This window comes from Anastrepha ludens, chromosome 2 (genome assembly GCF_028408465.1).
Source record: "Anastrepha ludens isolate Willacy chromosome 2, idAnaLude1.1, whole genome shotgun sequence".
In the NCBI taxonomy this organism is placed as follows: Eukaryota; Metazoa; Arthropoda; class Insecta; order Diptera; family Tephritidae; genus Anastrepha; species Anastrepha ludens.
The window spans coordinates 4,808,837-4,825,903 of NC_071498.1; the positions used below are offsets into that span (position 1 = coordinate 4,808,837).

The 17,067-nt window shown below is 38.3% G+C and overlaps 3 protein-coding genes across 4 annotated transcripts; 2 read left to right on the top strand and 1 right to left on the bottom strand.

Moving 5' to 3' along the window:
* The first annotated feature begins 3,970 nt into the window (after positions 1 to 3,970).
* LOC128856342 (uncharacterized) lies at positions 3,971 to 4,993 on the top strand. Its single transcript, XM_054091643.1, has 2 exons — positions 3,971 to 4,173; positions 4,235 to 4,993. Exons 1-2 carry the CDS (start codon positions 4,140 to 4,142, stop codon positions 4,513 to 4,515), a joined length of 315 nt encoding a protein of 104 aa, XP_053947618.1. The 5' UTR covers positions 3,971 to 4,139; the 3' UTR covers positions 4,516 to 4,993.
* A 557-nt stretch (positions 4,994 to 5,550) lies between these two features.
* LOC128862417 (WD repeat-containing protein 3) lies at positions 5,551 to 8,838 on the top strand. The gene is made up of 3 exons (XM_054101027.1): positions 5,551 to 5,874; positions 5,934 to 7,777; positions 7,956 to 8,838. Exons 1-3 carry the CDS (start codon positions 5,717 to 5,719, stop codon positions 8,735 to 8,737), a joined length of 2,784 nt encoding a protein of 927 aa, XP_053957002.1. The 5' UTR covers positions 5,551 to 5,716; the 3' UTR covers positions 8,738 to 8,838.
* Positions 8,820 to 17,016, bottom strand: LOC128862427 (stabilizer of axonemal microtubules 1). 2 transcript variants are annotated; one of them, XM_054101046.1, is made up of 4 exons: positions 13,219 to 17,016; positions 12,094 to 13,108; positions 11,573 to 12,038; positions 8,820 to 9,289 (listed from the first exon to the last, which is right to left on the bottom strand). In XM_054101046.1, exons 2-4 carry the CDS (start codon positions 13,054 to 13,056, stop codon positions 9,234 to 9,236), a joined length of 1,485 nt encoding a protein of 494 aa, XP_053957021.1. In that variant the 5' UTR covers positions 13,057 to 13,108; positions 13,219 to 17,016; the 3' UTR covers positions 8,820 to 9,233. The 2 variants fall into 2 exon arrangements, with proteins under 2 accessions (XP_053957021.1, XP_053957013.1); XM_054101038.1 differs by having other exon boundaries at positions 13,215 to 17,016.
* Between the last annotated feature and the right edge of the window lie 51 nt (positions 17,017 to 17,067).

Consider the following 17,067-nt stretch of genomic DNA (forward strand, 5'->3'; position numbering starts at 1 on the left):
TCTTTTCTACGTTTTTGTATTAGTTTGGGGAAAAATAAATGCATTCTGTTCTCGGTAGCTGGCTGGTGTGATCGATATATCGTAAAGTATCAATCAAACACATGATTCAATAATAAAAGGTTTGCTCAGTAAGCTTTCTCATTCTCTCTTGACAAATCGGCTCCCTTAGCAAGACCCTAGGTTGTTAAATCTAGAAATTTTTAGCAAAAGTGGAAGAAATGAAAAAATTTGTAGGAAAAACATTTCGTTTTCAAAAGCGTGTATAAGCACTTACTTGGTCGGTATGTGAATAACCAAGACGATATGGAAAACATACTGACATACAGCTTAAATCAGGATATTACAAAGCATCTTTTTGGGGCAATGAACGTGAAAGATGGACGTTTTGACAATTTGAGTTCAATGCCTTTCAAATACAGGGGGGGAAGTACTTACTACGTTACTTTAAAGATACATAAGTTACCAACAAGAGCTCATTTAGCAATATTTAACTAATCATAACCTCCTGATGGCAGATGGCTTTTTATGAGGAGTTTTTTCATGGCAGAAATACACTCGGAGGTGTGCCATTGCCTGTCGAGGAGCCTCTGCTATTACAAACAACATTTTCTATCATTTGGTCTGTTATGCCCGTGGTAGTTTGTCAAGTAGTTAGGAATGAATAATCGCGACTTGGGGGTCAAAACTCCAAACATACGTGGGCATAGCATAGTAAAGCAAGGCGCAAGGAATTCATTAGGGCCATACTGCTTAGGTAATATAATAGCTTCATATTGGTAAAACTTCCCAACTTCGTGATCAGTTTTCAATTTAAAAATTAATTCACTAAATATCAATCTGGGTTTAACTTAATAACATTTTTTTTAATATCATTCCTGGCAATTTCTGATTGTACCAGTTATAATTTAAGTAAAAAGAAAACGTTTTTTGCTACCCTTTTTACCAAGAAGGTATTTAATTTTTTCACTTTCTACGCCCTTCTTAAATGCGACCTTTTGTAAGGGAGTATCAAAATTCTAATGTCACAAGTGAGCAAACCTTTAATAATTGAATCATGAATCAAACAATTTAGAGGTTATGCTCGTTGCCAAGGTGACATTTCACACTAAAAAAATTATCTTGCTGTTTTTTGTTTGTTCCATTCAGTTTGAGTTACAGGGTGTTAACAATGGAAGTCAGCAAAGAGAAAATTCTGGTTGCTGTTGTTGCAGCAGCATAAACATTCCCCACATATGTATATAAGGGGAATTCTGCTGAAGTTTCCGTCCTTGGTCGGATATAAATCCGGGTTGTTCCGGTCACGTAGAACCGACTGTCATGGGAACGACTTAATCTTCGGTATTTTATTTAATATTTAAACGTTAAAAATGCAAAAGAGATTAATATCATTTTGAAATATAACTAAAAAGTAGCAAATGCGCAGTAAACATTGGGAGTAAATGTCACGTCTGAAAATTATCGTATGAAGTTGTCTACTTTTACAGGCTGTAACGTCAGTAAAGGCCCGAACACTTTCGAACATCACAGTGTCGAAAAGTTCTGGTATGGAATTCTAGCTTAAGTATGCAACAAACCATGTATGCTTAGTTAGTTTTACGTGCGAGTATGCATACCTTAAATAACTAAATAAAATACGAGTCACATACTACAAAAAAAAATCGATCGAAATGTGCATTCAAATTAAATTTATGTATCTTCTTTGAAATAAAATATAAAAGTTTGTTTTTACTTCCTGCAAAAAAATCTACATTCCCATGACAACCGGTTCTACGTTGCCGAAATTACTCGGGTTTTTCCCGACCAAGGGCTGCCGCCCCAATAAACTAGCCCTGTCTAGTGAACCGTATCTCACTGGTTGCGAAATAGTACGTTTCTAGCAGATTTTTATATCCCCGTACCTGTGCCCAAGTGTATCATAAGGCCTTTATTTCGCCAAACGCTAGCAAGTGACGAATAGATGAAGCAACTGGTGTAAATAAACATATCTTGACATAATTCGTGAATTACCCTTTCTCCACAGCGCATTTGTAGCTCATTTCGGCGCCCTCCTTGTCCTCTTTCTTTGCTTTTTATTATTCTTATTTGCTGTGAATATCGGTGATGGAGGAAAAAGTGAGTTAAAACTAAGATTTTACTTTCTTTTATAATTCGCAAAATTTATAAAAAAAGTTCCTCAGCGCGTTAGCAGTTTGACTCTCAGAAGGATTATGTTCGACCCAAAAATTTTTTAGTGACATATCATATTTTATAAAAATATTCACAAGTTCATATAAACTTTTCAAGGACTAACTTTTTTCCAGGTTAATATTTCAAAAATTAATGATAAAAGATCCTCATAAGAAATATCTGCCGTTCGGAGTAGACTTAAAACTCTTGGTACCTCCGTGTGTGGAGCAACATCAAGACGTACGCTACAAATAGGTGGAGGAGCTTGGTCAAATACCTAAAAAGAGCGTAACCACCATTTATATATGTATATAGGGTGATCAGATTGGAGTTACTTTCTCCAGTAGGGTTTTTGGACAGATCACGCGTGACTACTGTCAAACTAAATACATGATTTTCTTCAGTATTCATTGATTTTCTTCAGTATTCATTACCCCTCAACAACGTTTACAAATCGTACAATTACGGATATTACGAATATCGACGCTTTGTGGAAAGTGTTAATCGCGCTCGCAGCCAACATATGGTGGTGCTCAGCGATGAGGCCTATTCTTGGCTTAAGAACTGAAGAAATCATCGGCTAGCCTAGCGCCAATGTAACAGTGAACAGCGAACGCTGTCGCGCCATGATAAGCGACTTGAAGCCCGTGATTTCTACAAGATTTGGTTCCAACAAGGCGGCGCTACTTGCCGTACAGCCCAGCCCCTAAAACAATGGATTTACTGTGCGCGGGTATATAAAATTCCACTCGGTCCGAATTTAGCCTTCTGTTCTCAAATAGTAAAGCGACTTTTCAAATTTCGCAACGTGTGTTTAAGTTTCGATTTTTTTGTTTTGTTGTGTTGGTCCACATGCCCTGATCTTACGTATGTTTAAAGATTCAAATATATGGCATATTTAATTTGGTTCTGACAGATACAAAGGTTAGACGAGTTATGATGTGATCGGCGATTTTCTGCTATCGAAAAAAAAATTGATCAAAAAATCTAACATTAATTTTTGCGAACATTACACCGTAATCGTGCTTCAATCACCGTACTTACCGTATTTAGCCACTCGTTACTTTTTCTTATTCCCAAACGGAAATTTTCTAGGTAAAGTTGGCATCGTCGACGTAATTAACCTCTCCGAAGAAGAATTGGCAGAAGGATTGAAGGACTAAAAATGATCGATGTCAAAAAAATCATGCAAAAAGATGGTGACAAACTAATTTCTACTGGTGTAACATTTGTGACGTTTACCTTAATCCGTCCAGGAACACAATTTATTACTTACTGGATTCAGAGTGTAAACACTGGATTGAAATAACTAATATTTTAAGAGTGGAAAGCTAAATGTCCGCCTTAACCGAATGGGTTGGTACGTGACTACCATTCGGCAGTAACACCAAGTGAAGGCAATGTCGGCAGGCAATGTCAAGCCTCCTCATAAAAAACCAGTTGCCGTTCGGGGTCGGCTTAAAATTGTAGATCCCTCCATTTGTGAAAACAACATTAAGACGCACCCAATTTTCCTCTTAAATATTAAAATTCATATATCTAGTAATAATGTCCTACTTCATAGCAAAGACCTAAAAAGTTTAGAAAATATTTTTGTTGTGCAAATTGCATACAGCCTCCTACCACAGCCAATTTGGCAAGAATTTTTCGCCAGTCAAATATTTTTAATATTCGTTAACTCGCTTTTTACATTCCAATTCCGTTGAGAATACCTTGGCTGCCATACTTTCGATTATTGTGAATGCCCAAAATAAAAGAAGAATTTCGCCGCCTGCGCACTGAATGCTGTTGCATACTCTTAGGCGTATCTAATCAACATTCATTTAAAGTTTTACAGCATCGCACAATATATTTTTAATCAATTTGTTTTCATAAAACTAAAACTAAACTAAACAAATTACTCTTCGAAACTAAATTAAGCTCAAGAATTTGTAAATCGTTTTAATTTTTGTAACTTAAAAACCAAAAATAATATGTCGCAGTACCAAAGTGTACCTGACACTGGAGGTGGAGTAAATTTATTTATATACAGATGGAATATTTTCTTTTAAATTTTTATTTCAACCAGACGATCTGGATAATGAGTCCGTAGAAGTGTTGCGTGCACGCTTGAACGACATGAAACGGCTAATGAGTGAACGCACTGCCCAAATACAACAGAATCCGGCCAGCACGGAACAGATATGGAGCTCTAAGCGCCAAACCACAACTGGCATTATCGATGGCAATTTCCTGAGCGTAGCTTTTGGAGGTGCGCTTATGGTAATAGTTTCGGTTTCTGTGTACGCCTTTTACAATTTATATCATGCTATATTGAAAAAATTTCCCTCACATCACGAAGAATTGTAAAATGGGAAGTTTCAGCTGGTGAAAAGAAAAGCACTATGCGGACTATACCAAGGCGAGCCCATACAAGGTTACTTCGCTATAGCAACTTATTTTATTTTATTTTATTTTTTCTTGCGATTTGATAACTTGAATGTCAAAATTACCTGGTTTTTTGTTGTTGTCTTATTTGTTTCTTTATATTCTCATTGAAATTTTGACAATCAACCTATCAAAGTGCAAAAATAAAATGCATGTAAATGTTATTATACTCTAGCGAAGTCACCTTCTATGAATTCTCTTTGGACTATACGACCTATATTTCATACAAGAGCGCGTTGTCAACAAAAGAAATCATTTCAAACACAGTGTGTTCACGTTCATAAAGTTTACGGGTTACGTGTACACGTAAACTAAGGCAGAATTTATGGTTGCGATAAATTTATTGTAATAAAATATTTTATGGAAATCATTTATAGTTGAATTGAACTTAATTGAAATAAAAAAGAAGTTATTAAAATATTTTATTTGTTTAATCGTCGCAATGTTTTTTAATATTTTTTAAGAACATAAATTCCTTTTCCATTTTGTCAGTTACTATATTTTGGTGAATTAAACTAGCTGTAGGCAAATGAGGCCCGATGTTTTAGCGCAAGTCAAAATGTGGAAAATTTTTAAATTCGCGTTTGATCCTGAAAAATTGGACATCTTCTTAGAATAAATAAATAAAATATTGGTAAAACAAAATTTAAATTTTCTTATATATTTATTTATTTTATTTTTTAAAAGCTAATGAGCCCTACAAACGAATATTTGCAGCTGGTTTATTTTTTATTAATTATTTTTTAGTTAAACATTTTCCTTTTAATAATGAATCAATGAAAAAATTAAAATTTTTTAGTACCAATACTTTTTTTTTGGCTTTGTGATTTTTATATGTCAAGCTTACAGATGCCATTTTTTAAAATGTCCTTCAGTTTGGCTTCGTTGCGCCCTTAAATTTCTCGAAAATATCTCTATTTAATAAATCGGTTCTTTTTTTCGTTTCTCTATCCGCAATTTTCGTAGTCGACAAAGAACAAAAATAAAATCAACACACGTGCAACTGATTTATCCAACTTGCTGTTTTCTGTGCTGGCTTTTAGTTTACCTTATGAAAACTATTCCAAGTCGCCCGTTGCTTCAAAATAAAATATTTTAGTGTAAATATAATAATAAATATCCTATGGGTCTAACGAAGCAGTATTTGGCCTATAGGCCCATCGATAGTTTCAACATCATCAATAGCGGTAGAGCCAATGTGAATTTCGTTACCTGCAATAAAATAGAAGGCCGATATGCCTTGACTGCAGCAGCTGAGAATGTCATTGTTTGGGATTTGAGGTAAGGAATGAAGTAAAAGATGTCCACTAGCTTTGTTGCTACAACATTTATTTTGATAGATTGGGTAATCGAGCTTTAACGCTGCGCCGTGACAAACAGGAAGTAACAGCTCTTCGAGCCTCTCCCGACCGCATACATGTCGCTGTCGGTTTCATTGATGGTGTTGTAGAGCTATTTGATTTGCGTGCTCCAGAGCAGTCGGTATGCACACTGGCTTTGCATAAGAGTGCAGTTTCCATTCTGCGCTTCGATGAAATGGGCATACGTTTGATAAGCGGCAGCCTTGATACTGAATTGGTTGTTGTAGATATTGTAGAACAAGCTGGTCGTCAGCGACTTATAGGCCACAATGCCCCCATTACAGATGGACATTTCCTACAACATTTTGGCGAGCAAAATATTGTTGTCAGTTGCTCGAAGGACATGCAGATTAAATTCTGGAATTTGGAAACGCAATTCTGTTTCAAAACGATTGTTGACAATCGCACTGAAGTGTGGGCGTTGGCTTTGGTAGGCGATCTTATGATTGCTGGTTGTAGTGAGAGCACAATGAACGTCTATCGCCTACAACGACGGGATGATCCAACGCAGAGTATTGAAAATGCCGTTGAGGGGCTGAGTATAGACGATGAAGATACAATTAGCCCTATAACAGTAACCAATTGTGGTGTTATTCAGCGCGCAGGTAAAGGACGTTGTGTAAATTTGGTCGCAGATCCAGCCGAGCGTGTGATAAGTTGTCATGGCACAAATGGTTTAATAGAAAGTTTTTACTTCTGTACGGAGAAGGAAGCTAAGGAGCGATTGGCAAAGAGATTAAAAAAAGCGCGTAAAGCTACTGAGTCAATGGATAAAGATAATATAGAGAATGTACCATCAAAAAATTTGAGTCTAAGTGACGAGATTAAGCGATTAGAAAGCATTAAAATACAGCAGAAAATTAAATCAATCGACATTATACTGGGCGCCCAAAACGAACTGCGCATGCTCGTTAGTTTGGCAAACAATAGCCTGGAGCTATACAGTTTAAATGCTTCGCTTAAACATAAAAACTCTGAGGAAAACGTGAAGCAGTTACGTGCATTGACTCGTCTTGGTCATCAATCAGAAGTGCGTTCTGTATGCTTCAGCACAGATTCACTTGCTATTGGTTCAGGTGCGGGCGATTCATTCAAATTTTGGAACCGCGATTCTATGCAGTGTCTGCGCACCATACTTACCGATTACATATTGAGCACCACCTTCGTACCAGGCGATCGCTATGCGCTTTTGGGCATGAAGAGCGGAAAATTGGTAATAGTTGATGTTGGTGCAGCGGATATTATAGAGGAGATACCAGCACACGAGAGTGAATTATGGTCGATTGCACTACTGCCAGATATGAAAGGTTGTGTGACGGGCAGTAGTGATACGAGCGTTAAAATTTGGACTTTTGATTTGGTAGACAATGTCGCCGCTGATGGTAGTGGTGTAGTGGACCCAATGCGGCCAAAAGTGCTCTCATTACTTCACAGAAATACGCTCAAATTGGAAGAGACTGTTTTATGCGTACGAGTTTCACCGGACATGAAATACCTTGCTGTAGGATTGCTCGATGCCACGGTCAAGATTTTCTTTCTTGACACTTTTAAATTTTATTTGACCCTGTATGGGCATAAATTGCCAGTACTATGTTTAGATATCAGTTACGATTCCACTTTGATAGCCACAGGCTCTGCTGATCGTAATATAAAGATTTGGGGCTTGGATTTCGGTGACTGTCACAGGTCCCTCTTTGCGCACGACGACTCAGTGATGGCTCTGCAATTCATACCCAAAACTCATATGTTATTCAGTTGCGGCAAAGATGGTAAAGTGAAGCAGTGGGACGCAGATTCATTCGAAAAGATACTGACACTTCCAGGTAAGTGTACATAAATTAATAACTTGCTCTTTTTCGTTTTGTAACGACGTCAAATACTTCCTCATATGTAAATTCAAGACAATCTGACCTTCCTGCTATGGCAAAGCTATTAACTTGTAGATATATTTAAAGCTGTCACTAAATATTTCATCTTAGACGAAACCCATTCTCATTGCAGGTCATATTGGTGAAGCCTACAATTTGGCAGTTAGTCCGAATGGCAAATATCTTGTCACTTGCGGCTCGGACCGCACCCTTCGTCTGTTCGAGCGCACCGATGAACCAATTGTGTTAAAAGATGTACAAGAGGAAGAGCGCGAGGAGATGGAAAATCAACAACTTGCTACCGGCGAAGAGAGCGCTGTGCCCCAGCTACCTGGTTTAAAGTTACCCTCGCGCAAAACTGTAGGCTCAGAGAAAGCGGCAGAATCAATACTGGAGTGCTTGGAGATTTGTAAGCAGTATGAAGTAGAAGCGGAAGAGAAACCCGAGCTGCACCCACTGATGCGCGCGTTACAAGTAGATAATGCCGATGATTTTCTCTTCACTACACTAGCGCGCATACGTGCTTCCGATTTGGAAGAAGCGCTCTTACTGCTACCATTTTCGAATGTCTGTGAATTACTCGAACGCCTTCCACGACTCATAGAGTGCCACAGCGATCAAATAGAGTTGCTGTGTAAAGTGACGATTTTCCTATTCAAAGTGCATATGAAACCGATTAGCGCAGCGAAAAATTTGAAGCTTCTCCTTAGTGGTTTGGTGGGTGCGCTTCGCCGTGACGTAAGTGAAATGCGTGATACAATTGGTATGAATGTGCATGCCTTGGCGCTGCTGCAGTTCAAGATTGAAGAACGCGAGGGCATCGAGCTGTTTCACGAGGCTACACAGGAGCGTAAAAAGCGCGACAAGAAACGACGTGAAGCGACCAAGCGTCGGTTAGCTATACAAGTTACATGAACATCGCATTTCGTTTTTGTTCGAGAGCAAATTTAATTAAGGCTTATTTGTTTTGTAGAATATACTTATTATTTGATAAATATAAAATTATGAAACATTTATTATTATGGCAACTATTTTTATCATAGTTTATGTAGTCTGTCTATTTCTGCGGGCATTTTAAAAAGCGTATGTCGCCTATGCTTATAACTTTTTTAATTTTTCGCTTTGTCCAAGTAATATTTCCTTTATTGGAGTTGCAATTACAATATTTCGTGTGTCTTTTGTTGTGTATGGGTTTCGTGGTATTTGATATTTGGGTTCAGTTGTGGGCATTGTCCTGATTGTGTATGAGTCGGGGCCCGCCGACTGTTTATTGTTATAGTTTGCGGAAATAGTAAACTATTTAACAATCATACATTTGAAATGTTGAAGTAAGAATGCACAAAAAAATTAGACTATTTGAGAAAATAAGTGTAAATGAACGCATTTTTTAACAAAATAAAAATTATTGCGGTCAGTTACATATTCCTGCTTTGGGGGCTGATGGTCCGCAGTTCGTATTGCAACAACCTGAAATAGAGGGAAGTTGTAATAATTAATTTTTATAAAGTAATTAATAGGTCTGTTCAGCAAATAATTTGTAACAATTATAAATTATGAAGTTGTGGTGTTCATGCATTCAAAAAACTTGCAAAGTAGGGGAAAGCGAGTGATCAAGTTTCAAATTTTTACTGAATAAATTTTTATATGTAAGAATATGCAAGTGAGGAAAATGGCTGATCGCAAAGTAGACATAAGCAAGAATTAAAATTTGCGTATTGAGTCAAAGTTCTAAATTTAAATAAAAATGGAGAATGTAAGTAAATATATTTTAGATAAAAGTTATAAAATGTATTTGAAGTCATATACAGGAATCGGCCATTGATATAGAGGCATGTACTTCTGAACCACAACCTCCAGTGACCGCTGCTGCAGTTTAAGAAATACAAATCGAAGGCGTTGAAGGTATTTTTTGTTTTGTATGCTTGAACTTCTTGGTCATATACCAATTTGGCAATATATAAGTATCTTCGAACATGCATAGACGGAAGCAATGAAAATGTGAAAAAATTATGATTGCCACAACAATACAATTGCTAATGGAATGTTCTTCATCTGACAGCGATGATGAAATGGAACAAATTATTGTGGACAAAATAAAATTATGTGATGCTAAGCTGGTTATTTTGCATTTATTCGCTTTTTTATGATCTCATAACCCATATACCCAGGCATGCAGCAGGGGTTTTCTTATTGTTCAACTTTCTATTACCGCATCAGCAAACGAATGATTTTGTTTGTTTTTTTATATTGCGGGTTGTTGTTGTTGCAGTTCATAAGCCCTGCCAGTGCGCGTATAGTCACTGATCGTCATCGTCTAACTCATGTCATGGTAATCTCAGGAAACATACTGTTTCGACGGGTTGGGTGCAGAGGGATAGTGGTCTTAGGTGAGTGGGTTTAAGAGAGCATGTGAATAGGTGGTTAGTATCGTGCTGGGTACCTTCACATGACGGACATAAATTGTGTATGAAGGGGTCGATTCTGGATAAGTAGGATTTTAACCTGCTACAATATCCAAATCGAAATTAAGCCAAAATGACGTGGGTCATATGCGGCAACTGAAGCTTTTCGTCTGCAATGACTGCTGGTTGGACTCCGATAAAGGAATTCGGTGGTCGGGAGTTTGGGAAGATGGTAAGAGACACCTGATGAATGTTGTTTAATGCCTGTCTGTACACTATCGATCTAGTAGTTTCAGTCCTGGATCTCGTCAGTGTAGTCGAAGAGGCGCCTCCTGCGGTAACACCTCAGCAGGAGATGCATTTTACTATGTTTCTTAACCGGGCGCATGGAAGACTAGTTGTGAAGGTGTTGGAGCCATCTCGTGACAGTCCTGTTAGCAGTATTCTGAAGGTCTAAAGTTTTGTCTAGTACGAATCACTAGTACCAGGCGACATTCCCATGGCAGCCGGCCATGACTCGGATTTTCCCCGACCAAGTGCTGCCGCCCCAGTAATCTAGCCCTGTCTAGCTCGCTGAACCTCATCCCTCGTTTAAGCATTACGGATCACTACCACGAGTCAAAGTTTAAGAAAATATTAATTTGCCTTTCTACAAATTATCGTATGCGCAACACTTGAATAATTAGCGCTTACATCCTTTTTGAGTGGTTGGCCGGTCTCCTCCTCCCATTGTGTAGTGCGACTTGATGTTTTTCCACAAATGAAAGGTCCTACAGTCTTATACCGCCTCCGAATGGTAAATGGGTTTTTATGCGTACTTTTTTCATGGCAGAAATACATTCGGAGGTTTGCCGTTGCCTGCCGAGGGGCAACAGTTATTAGAAAAACCTTTCTCCTATCCCTTCCACCCACCCACCAAAGTAGTAAACCACGCGCTACGATAATCCGCGAATATTGGGATTTCAAAGGTCGAAGTTGAAGAGTATAGAAATTCTTCAACAGCGGACTAAAAGTTGGTTTTAACCCAAGACACTTCACCCACTTACTGGTGCATAAAAAAGTTCGCCGGGTATTAGTTAGCATGTGCAGGATTCGAAATGGTATTTTAACCTCTTCGTTATGAAATCGAACAATTACGAGCGGGATTCTGAAATCCGTGTAGACTCCTTACCTTATTGTCAGCTTTTAGACTGCGGGGAAACTACTATTACCGGATCATAAGATTAATATAACTACTCAAGGAGTATTTCTGAAGCACTAAGTTTTTACATCGCCTAAGTTTATATTTTAAGTTTTAACAGCTTTGAAAGTTAGAACACAAAATATATAGAGACTAAGCTTCACTTACCGCCGCAACGTGAAAATGTGCCAGGTGGTCCGTAACTGAGTTTCTGTATGGTACACTTTTCGATCGGTGCTGTCGGTTTACAATAGGATGACTGATTCGCCCATGGCAATATCTGTCGGGGTTGTGGACAATTTGGCAAGTAGCTAAGCTTGTAAACAGTACACTTTTCAACGGGGCCGTCGGCACGACACACTCCTGGTCGAGGCCTAATAGGCTCTGGACGCCTGAATTCACATACATTGACTGGCATGTAAGAAAGTTTGTTGATAGTGCAGGCATCCATGTTTCCAGTGGCGCGGCATATAAGCGATTGTGGGCGTATCGGTGCACGTCGACAAACCGGTTTCGGTACAAAATCATGTTTTTGTGTGGTCATATTATAGAGCGGACCGCACGCCTTAAGACCGTTCTCCTTGGGACGAATAGGTTGTGTGCGAGCTACACAACAATTAGGTTGGTATGACAGCTGTTTTGAAGAAAGTGATTAATGAGATAAAGTGTGGGTTTCACATTTCAATTACCTTCTGGATGGTGCATTTTTCCAAGGGGCCTGTAGGCATGCATATACCTGGACTGGGACGTATTGGATCTGGTCTACAACAACGTGCATCCGCTGGCATGTAGCTAAGCTTGTACACCGTACAACCATCGTTACGATCTGATCCCAAGGTTTTAATGCTATGCATGGGCACAACAGGAGCCGTACGTGCCGTACAACAATTGGGTAAATAACTGAGATTATAGGTAGTGCAGAGACTTTCATAACGTGGTGGGGCAAGGCGTACCTTTTCCGCCCATGGCATCGGCTCCTTAGGCAACGGACAAACGGGTAGATAACTTAGCTTTTGTATGGTGCATTTTTCGCTCGGTCCAGTAGATCGTTGTATGTTGTATGTCGGTACTATCGGTTTGGGTGGTGGATTCCGACACACATCTACTGGCATGTATGACAATCGGTTGATGGTACAACGCTCCAATGGGTCACATGGCTTACATATGCCACTTATGGGAAGTATGGGGTTACGTTTACTATAACCTTTTGGAACATAGTCATGCTTCTGTGAGGTCATTGCATATAGTGGACCACAAAAGCGCAGCCCATTGTCTGGCGGTTTTATGGGTGCCGCGCGAGTCCCTGCACAAGGTGGCAAGTATGATAACTTTTGTACGGTGCACGATTCCATACGACCGGGGTTCGGCACTATGTTTGAACATGGCCGTATTGGCTTCGCGCGATAACAGTCGCCGCAATTGGCAAAGTAGGAGCGCTTATATATCGTATCTGTCTCCAGTGGCGCTGTCGAACGCATAATGCACGACATCGGACGGATGGGTTGGGCTCGAGGCGGCTGTTGATAGCAACAGCCCGCATAGTCACCACAGTCACAGCGACAGCTACAATCGACGCCTGGCGGACACGGCGTAAAATCGACCGGTGCCTGACAAGGGTCACACTTGGGCGGGCAGTACTGATCGCAAGCCATGATCGCATCACCAGCACAACCGCCAGTTGTCGGGCATGGATTACCAGCCTGGCTACAAGTGGGGCATGAAATGAAAAACATAAAAAATACAAATGAGAAAGAGGAAAAATCGAAAGCAAAGTGATCACGCAAATCATCGTTTGATTATTGTTACTTACTCACACATCGTAATGGCGCTTAAATTGCTATTATATCTGCAGATCTACTGATATGGGTGGGTCAAGGGTTTGGGGTATTTTTTGATTACACGAAAACACGGATGCGATTTAATTTTGATTGTTTAATGACTCAAAAAAGGGAATTTTTGATAATATTTAAAACAAAAAAACACAGCGGACAAATTTGAAATTTTGTGAACGACAAAAACAGAAATGTGCTCGGTCTCAAGTCGAAAACTGAATTAAAATTCAAGTGATTGCTAAGCAAAGTATGCACGAGCACGGGTTGGCGGGTATTATTTATTTGATACAAAATCAATTCCGATTATGATCAGTGTTGTGGTCATGTCTTATGAAGTGGCTAGCAGAGAGTCTCCTTCTCTGAACGGTCCCCACAGCAATAGGGGTTAAATGGCAAACCTAGATTATCCGCGTGTGAGCTGATCGTCTAATGACCGGTAAACACAGTTATAAATTTGGAAATTTAATGGCATGGAGTCCCCGGGCCTTTTTGAGTCCTCCGTATATCATACTGCCGCCGTAGCCGAATGGGTTGGTGCGTGACTACCATTCGAAATTCACAGAGAGAACGTAGGTTCGAATCTCGGTGAAACACCAAAATTAAGAAAAATATTTTTCTAATAGCGGTCGCCCCTTGGCAGGCAATAGCAAACCTCCGAGTGTAATTCTGCCATGAAAATGCTCCTCATAAAAAATATCTGCCGTTAGGAGTCGGCTTAAAACTGTAGGTCCCTCCATTTGTGTAACAACATCAAGACGCACACCACAAATAGGAGGAGGAGCTCGGCCAAACACCCAAAAAGGGTGTACGCGCCAATTATACAGGGTGAACGATATGAAGTGTTACCTATTCAAAAAACCATAACTTTTTTGTGTGAAATTAGTTTTTATTGATTTCAAAGGCAAAATTGTTCAAAAATGATTACAATTTTAACATATATTCACTTCAGCTTGATATGTCTACCTTTTGCCTTAACTATAGCCTTCAAACGGTAAAAAAATGAGTTGCATGCTGAACGAATGTGATTTTGACATATTTTGACCCATTCTCGTATAATCGCTTTTTTTAGCGCATCCATACTGGCATATTTTTTAGTCCTCTCCTTGCTCTCCAAAATGGACCAGATGGAATAGTTCATCGGATTTGCGTCTGGCGAATTCGAAAGCCATTGTGTGGACGAAATGAAGTGTGGAACATGATTTTTTAACCATTCTTGGTTCACACGAGCTTTATGAGACGGTGCCAAGTCCTGTTGGAACGTCCATGGTCTACGACCGAAATGTTTGCGTTTCCACGGCTCTAAAGCAGCTTCTAAAACATTTTCCCGATAATAAGTCGCATTCAATTTGACACCAGGCTCGATAAAAACGATTGGAGAACGTCCATCAGCGGTCACTGGGGCCCAAACCATTACTAGCGATGGGAAATTATTTCGAGAGCCATACGTAGGCTCAAATTCTCGTATGAGCGTTCGGTCAGATAAACACGATCGTTTTGAGTATTTATGAACTGCTCAATTGGGAAATTTTTTTCATCAGAAAACACAATGTTAGGAAATTCGCCACGTTCGTGAAAGCGCAACAACTCCTTTGCTCTTTCGCACCGAACTTTGTTTTGCTGGTGTGAAAGATCGTGTGCTTTTTGGAACTTGTAAGCCTTGACCTTGAGCTCATTTTTCAATATGCGTCGAATGCTGTCTTGCGATATTTTCAGTTCTTTGGCCATTTTTCTTCCACTTCGACGTGGATTTCTTTCAAGTCGAGCCTTCACTTTCCGAACTATTTCTGGCGTTCTTGCGGTATTTTTGGTCCACCTCCAAAGGGTTTTGCAATGCTACCAGTATCATTGTAACGTTTTATAGTGCGATACATAAACATTTTATTCCCTTTGAGGTGACTGAGCTCCCGAACAATGGCTGGTTGTGATTTTCCAGCCCAATATAACGCAATCACACTTTTACGTTTGAACTCCATCACAGAAAAAAAAAATTCAACAAAACTGAGACGCAAATGCGTTTGATGGCTTATAAACAATATATTGAACTGTCATTAGAACAATTTTGACGTTGATGTCATGAGCTGTTTTACAGATACAAGCAGTGTGAAGTTGGTAACACTTCATATCGTTCACCCTGTATATACATATATATATAGTATACTGGCGCCACAGGGTTTTCGAAATAGCACATGAAGGAATGGAGTTCCATCTTTTCTGCGCTTTCCTGAGAAATAAGAATAATCGGGGATTATTTCCACCAAAGAAATCACAAATTTCGCGATATGTTGTTCTTAAAGATCGAACATATTCATAAGTTTCAATAAATTTAACGCGTTGCTCTAATATAAAATTGCACATCTGTCTACTCGACAAATGTCAAAGATGACATAAAAAAGGTACCGTCTAGGAATTATTCACTACTGACATTTAGGCGCCACTATTGTAAAGCCATTTACTTTTTTACCGACTTAAGCGTCATTCTTAAATAAAACATTATTTTTTGCTTCACTCACTTTTATTTCATGTATTATATATTATTTCTTTATTTAACCCTAACAATTGTTTTGCTTCAAATTTCCGGTACTATTTTTTCATTTTTTTTTGTTATATGATATTTGCAATAAGTCTAACGTGATGTAACCAAGCCTTCACAGTAATAATAAAGCAAGAATTCGATTAAATTCGGATCAATGAAATTATAAAATGGGTTTTTATATCACAAATAAAGGACATTTTCATGATTGATGGCATTGCGGCAGTCACTTGCAGTCACTTTTACAATTATGTTGCATCAGCTATTCACAGCGAATATCTGCTAGTAAAAAACTGTGCCCACTTTATATTGCTATGTATGTATTTTAAATAAAAACATATGTAGGTATGTATGTGGTAAACTTAGAAACGATGAAAAATAAAAGGGGAGCAGCTAATCAAATATTAACTGTTCATTCACTATTCAAAAGGGTTTGAATATAATAAATTAATTGGAGTTGTGTGTGTGTGTATGTAGCGACTGAATTTAGTTGTTTCTTTTGTTTTTAAATATTTTTCTTTTCCTATACGTGTAACACATATGAATTCTGCCAACTGGGCATAAAATTGCTTTTGCTTAATAAAATAATGAAAATATATGGTTTTAAATAATAAATTAGTTCCAACTATATGGCAGCACCTATTGTTTCACTAAACCAAAGTATTACCGTAAATGTTCATCAACTATTGTATATTTTTTACCATATTTCTAAAAATGTTCACTTAATTTGCTCTTAATAAATCAATAAAAATATTTTCTTTGTTTTGTTTTATTGATATTTTGTTTATTGTTTCCGATTGATTTTTATGTTTGTCATTAATTACTTCTATTTAATAATTAATTAAATATATAGGTTTTTTTTTGTTTTTGTTAAGTATAGTTCAGAGAAAGTATGAGAGTTTATTTTTGAATATCTTTCGAATATGCGCGTGCATGTGTTTGTTTTGTTGTTGTAATCGTTAGGAGTTTCTTTTTCTATTGAATGCGACATTGCCGCCCGTTTGCATAAAAACTTTTCAACGTTTGCGAAAGTATTTTTTTATCTTTTCTTGTTTTTCATTCACCCATTCAAAAAATCAATTTCACAATATAACGAAATGAAACCCAGAGTTCTATTTTTTTCTTACAGCATTTACATGTGGCTCATTTGCGTTGCTGCTATACTCTAGCTTGCTGATATTTTTGCGCTCAAACTCTGCTTCTTTTTTGTTTTGTTTTCTTTGCCTGCAACAACATTGATTCTCTTAACTTTTTTTGTTTTATGTTCGTTTTTTTTATTAATGTTGTAATTATTTATTTTC

Excerpts from the sequence above, each read along its gene's own strand:
- LOC128856342 (XM_054091643.1), top strand. The coding sequence starts at position 4,140 with ATGTCGCAGTACCAAAGTGTACCTGACACTGGAG. Across the intron at positions 4,174-4,234 it reads AAGTGTACCTGACACTGGAG|ACGATCTGGATAATGAGTCC; the intron begins GTGGAGTAAATT and ends TATTTCAACCAG.
- LOC128862417 (XM_054101027.1), top strand. The coding sequence starts at position 5,717 with ATGGGTCTAACGAAGCAGTATTTGGCCTATAGGCCCATCGATAGTTTC. Across the intron at positions 5,875-5,933 it reads GTCATTGTTTGGGATTTGAG|ATTGGGTAATCGAGCTTTAA; the intron begins GTAAGGAATGAA and ends TTATTTTGATAG. Across the intron at positions 7,778-7,955 it reads AAAGATACTGACACTTCCAG|GTCATATTGGTGAAGCCTAC; the intron begins GTAAGTGTACAT and ends TTCTCATTGCAG.
- LOC128862427 (XM_054101038.1), bottom strand. Across the intron at positions 12,039-12,093 it reads AAAAATGCACCATCCAGAAG|CTGTCATACCAACCTAATTG; the intron begins GTAATTGAAATG and ends TCTTCAAAACAG. Across the intron at positions 9,290-11,572 it reads CACATTTTCACGTTGCGGCG|GTTGTTGCAATACGAACTGC; the intron begins GTAAGTGAAGCT and ends CCTCTATTTCAG.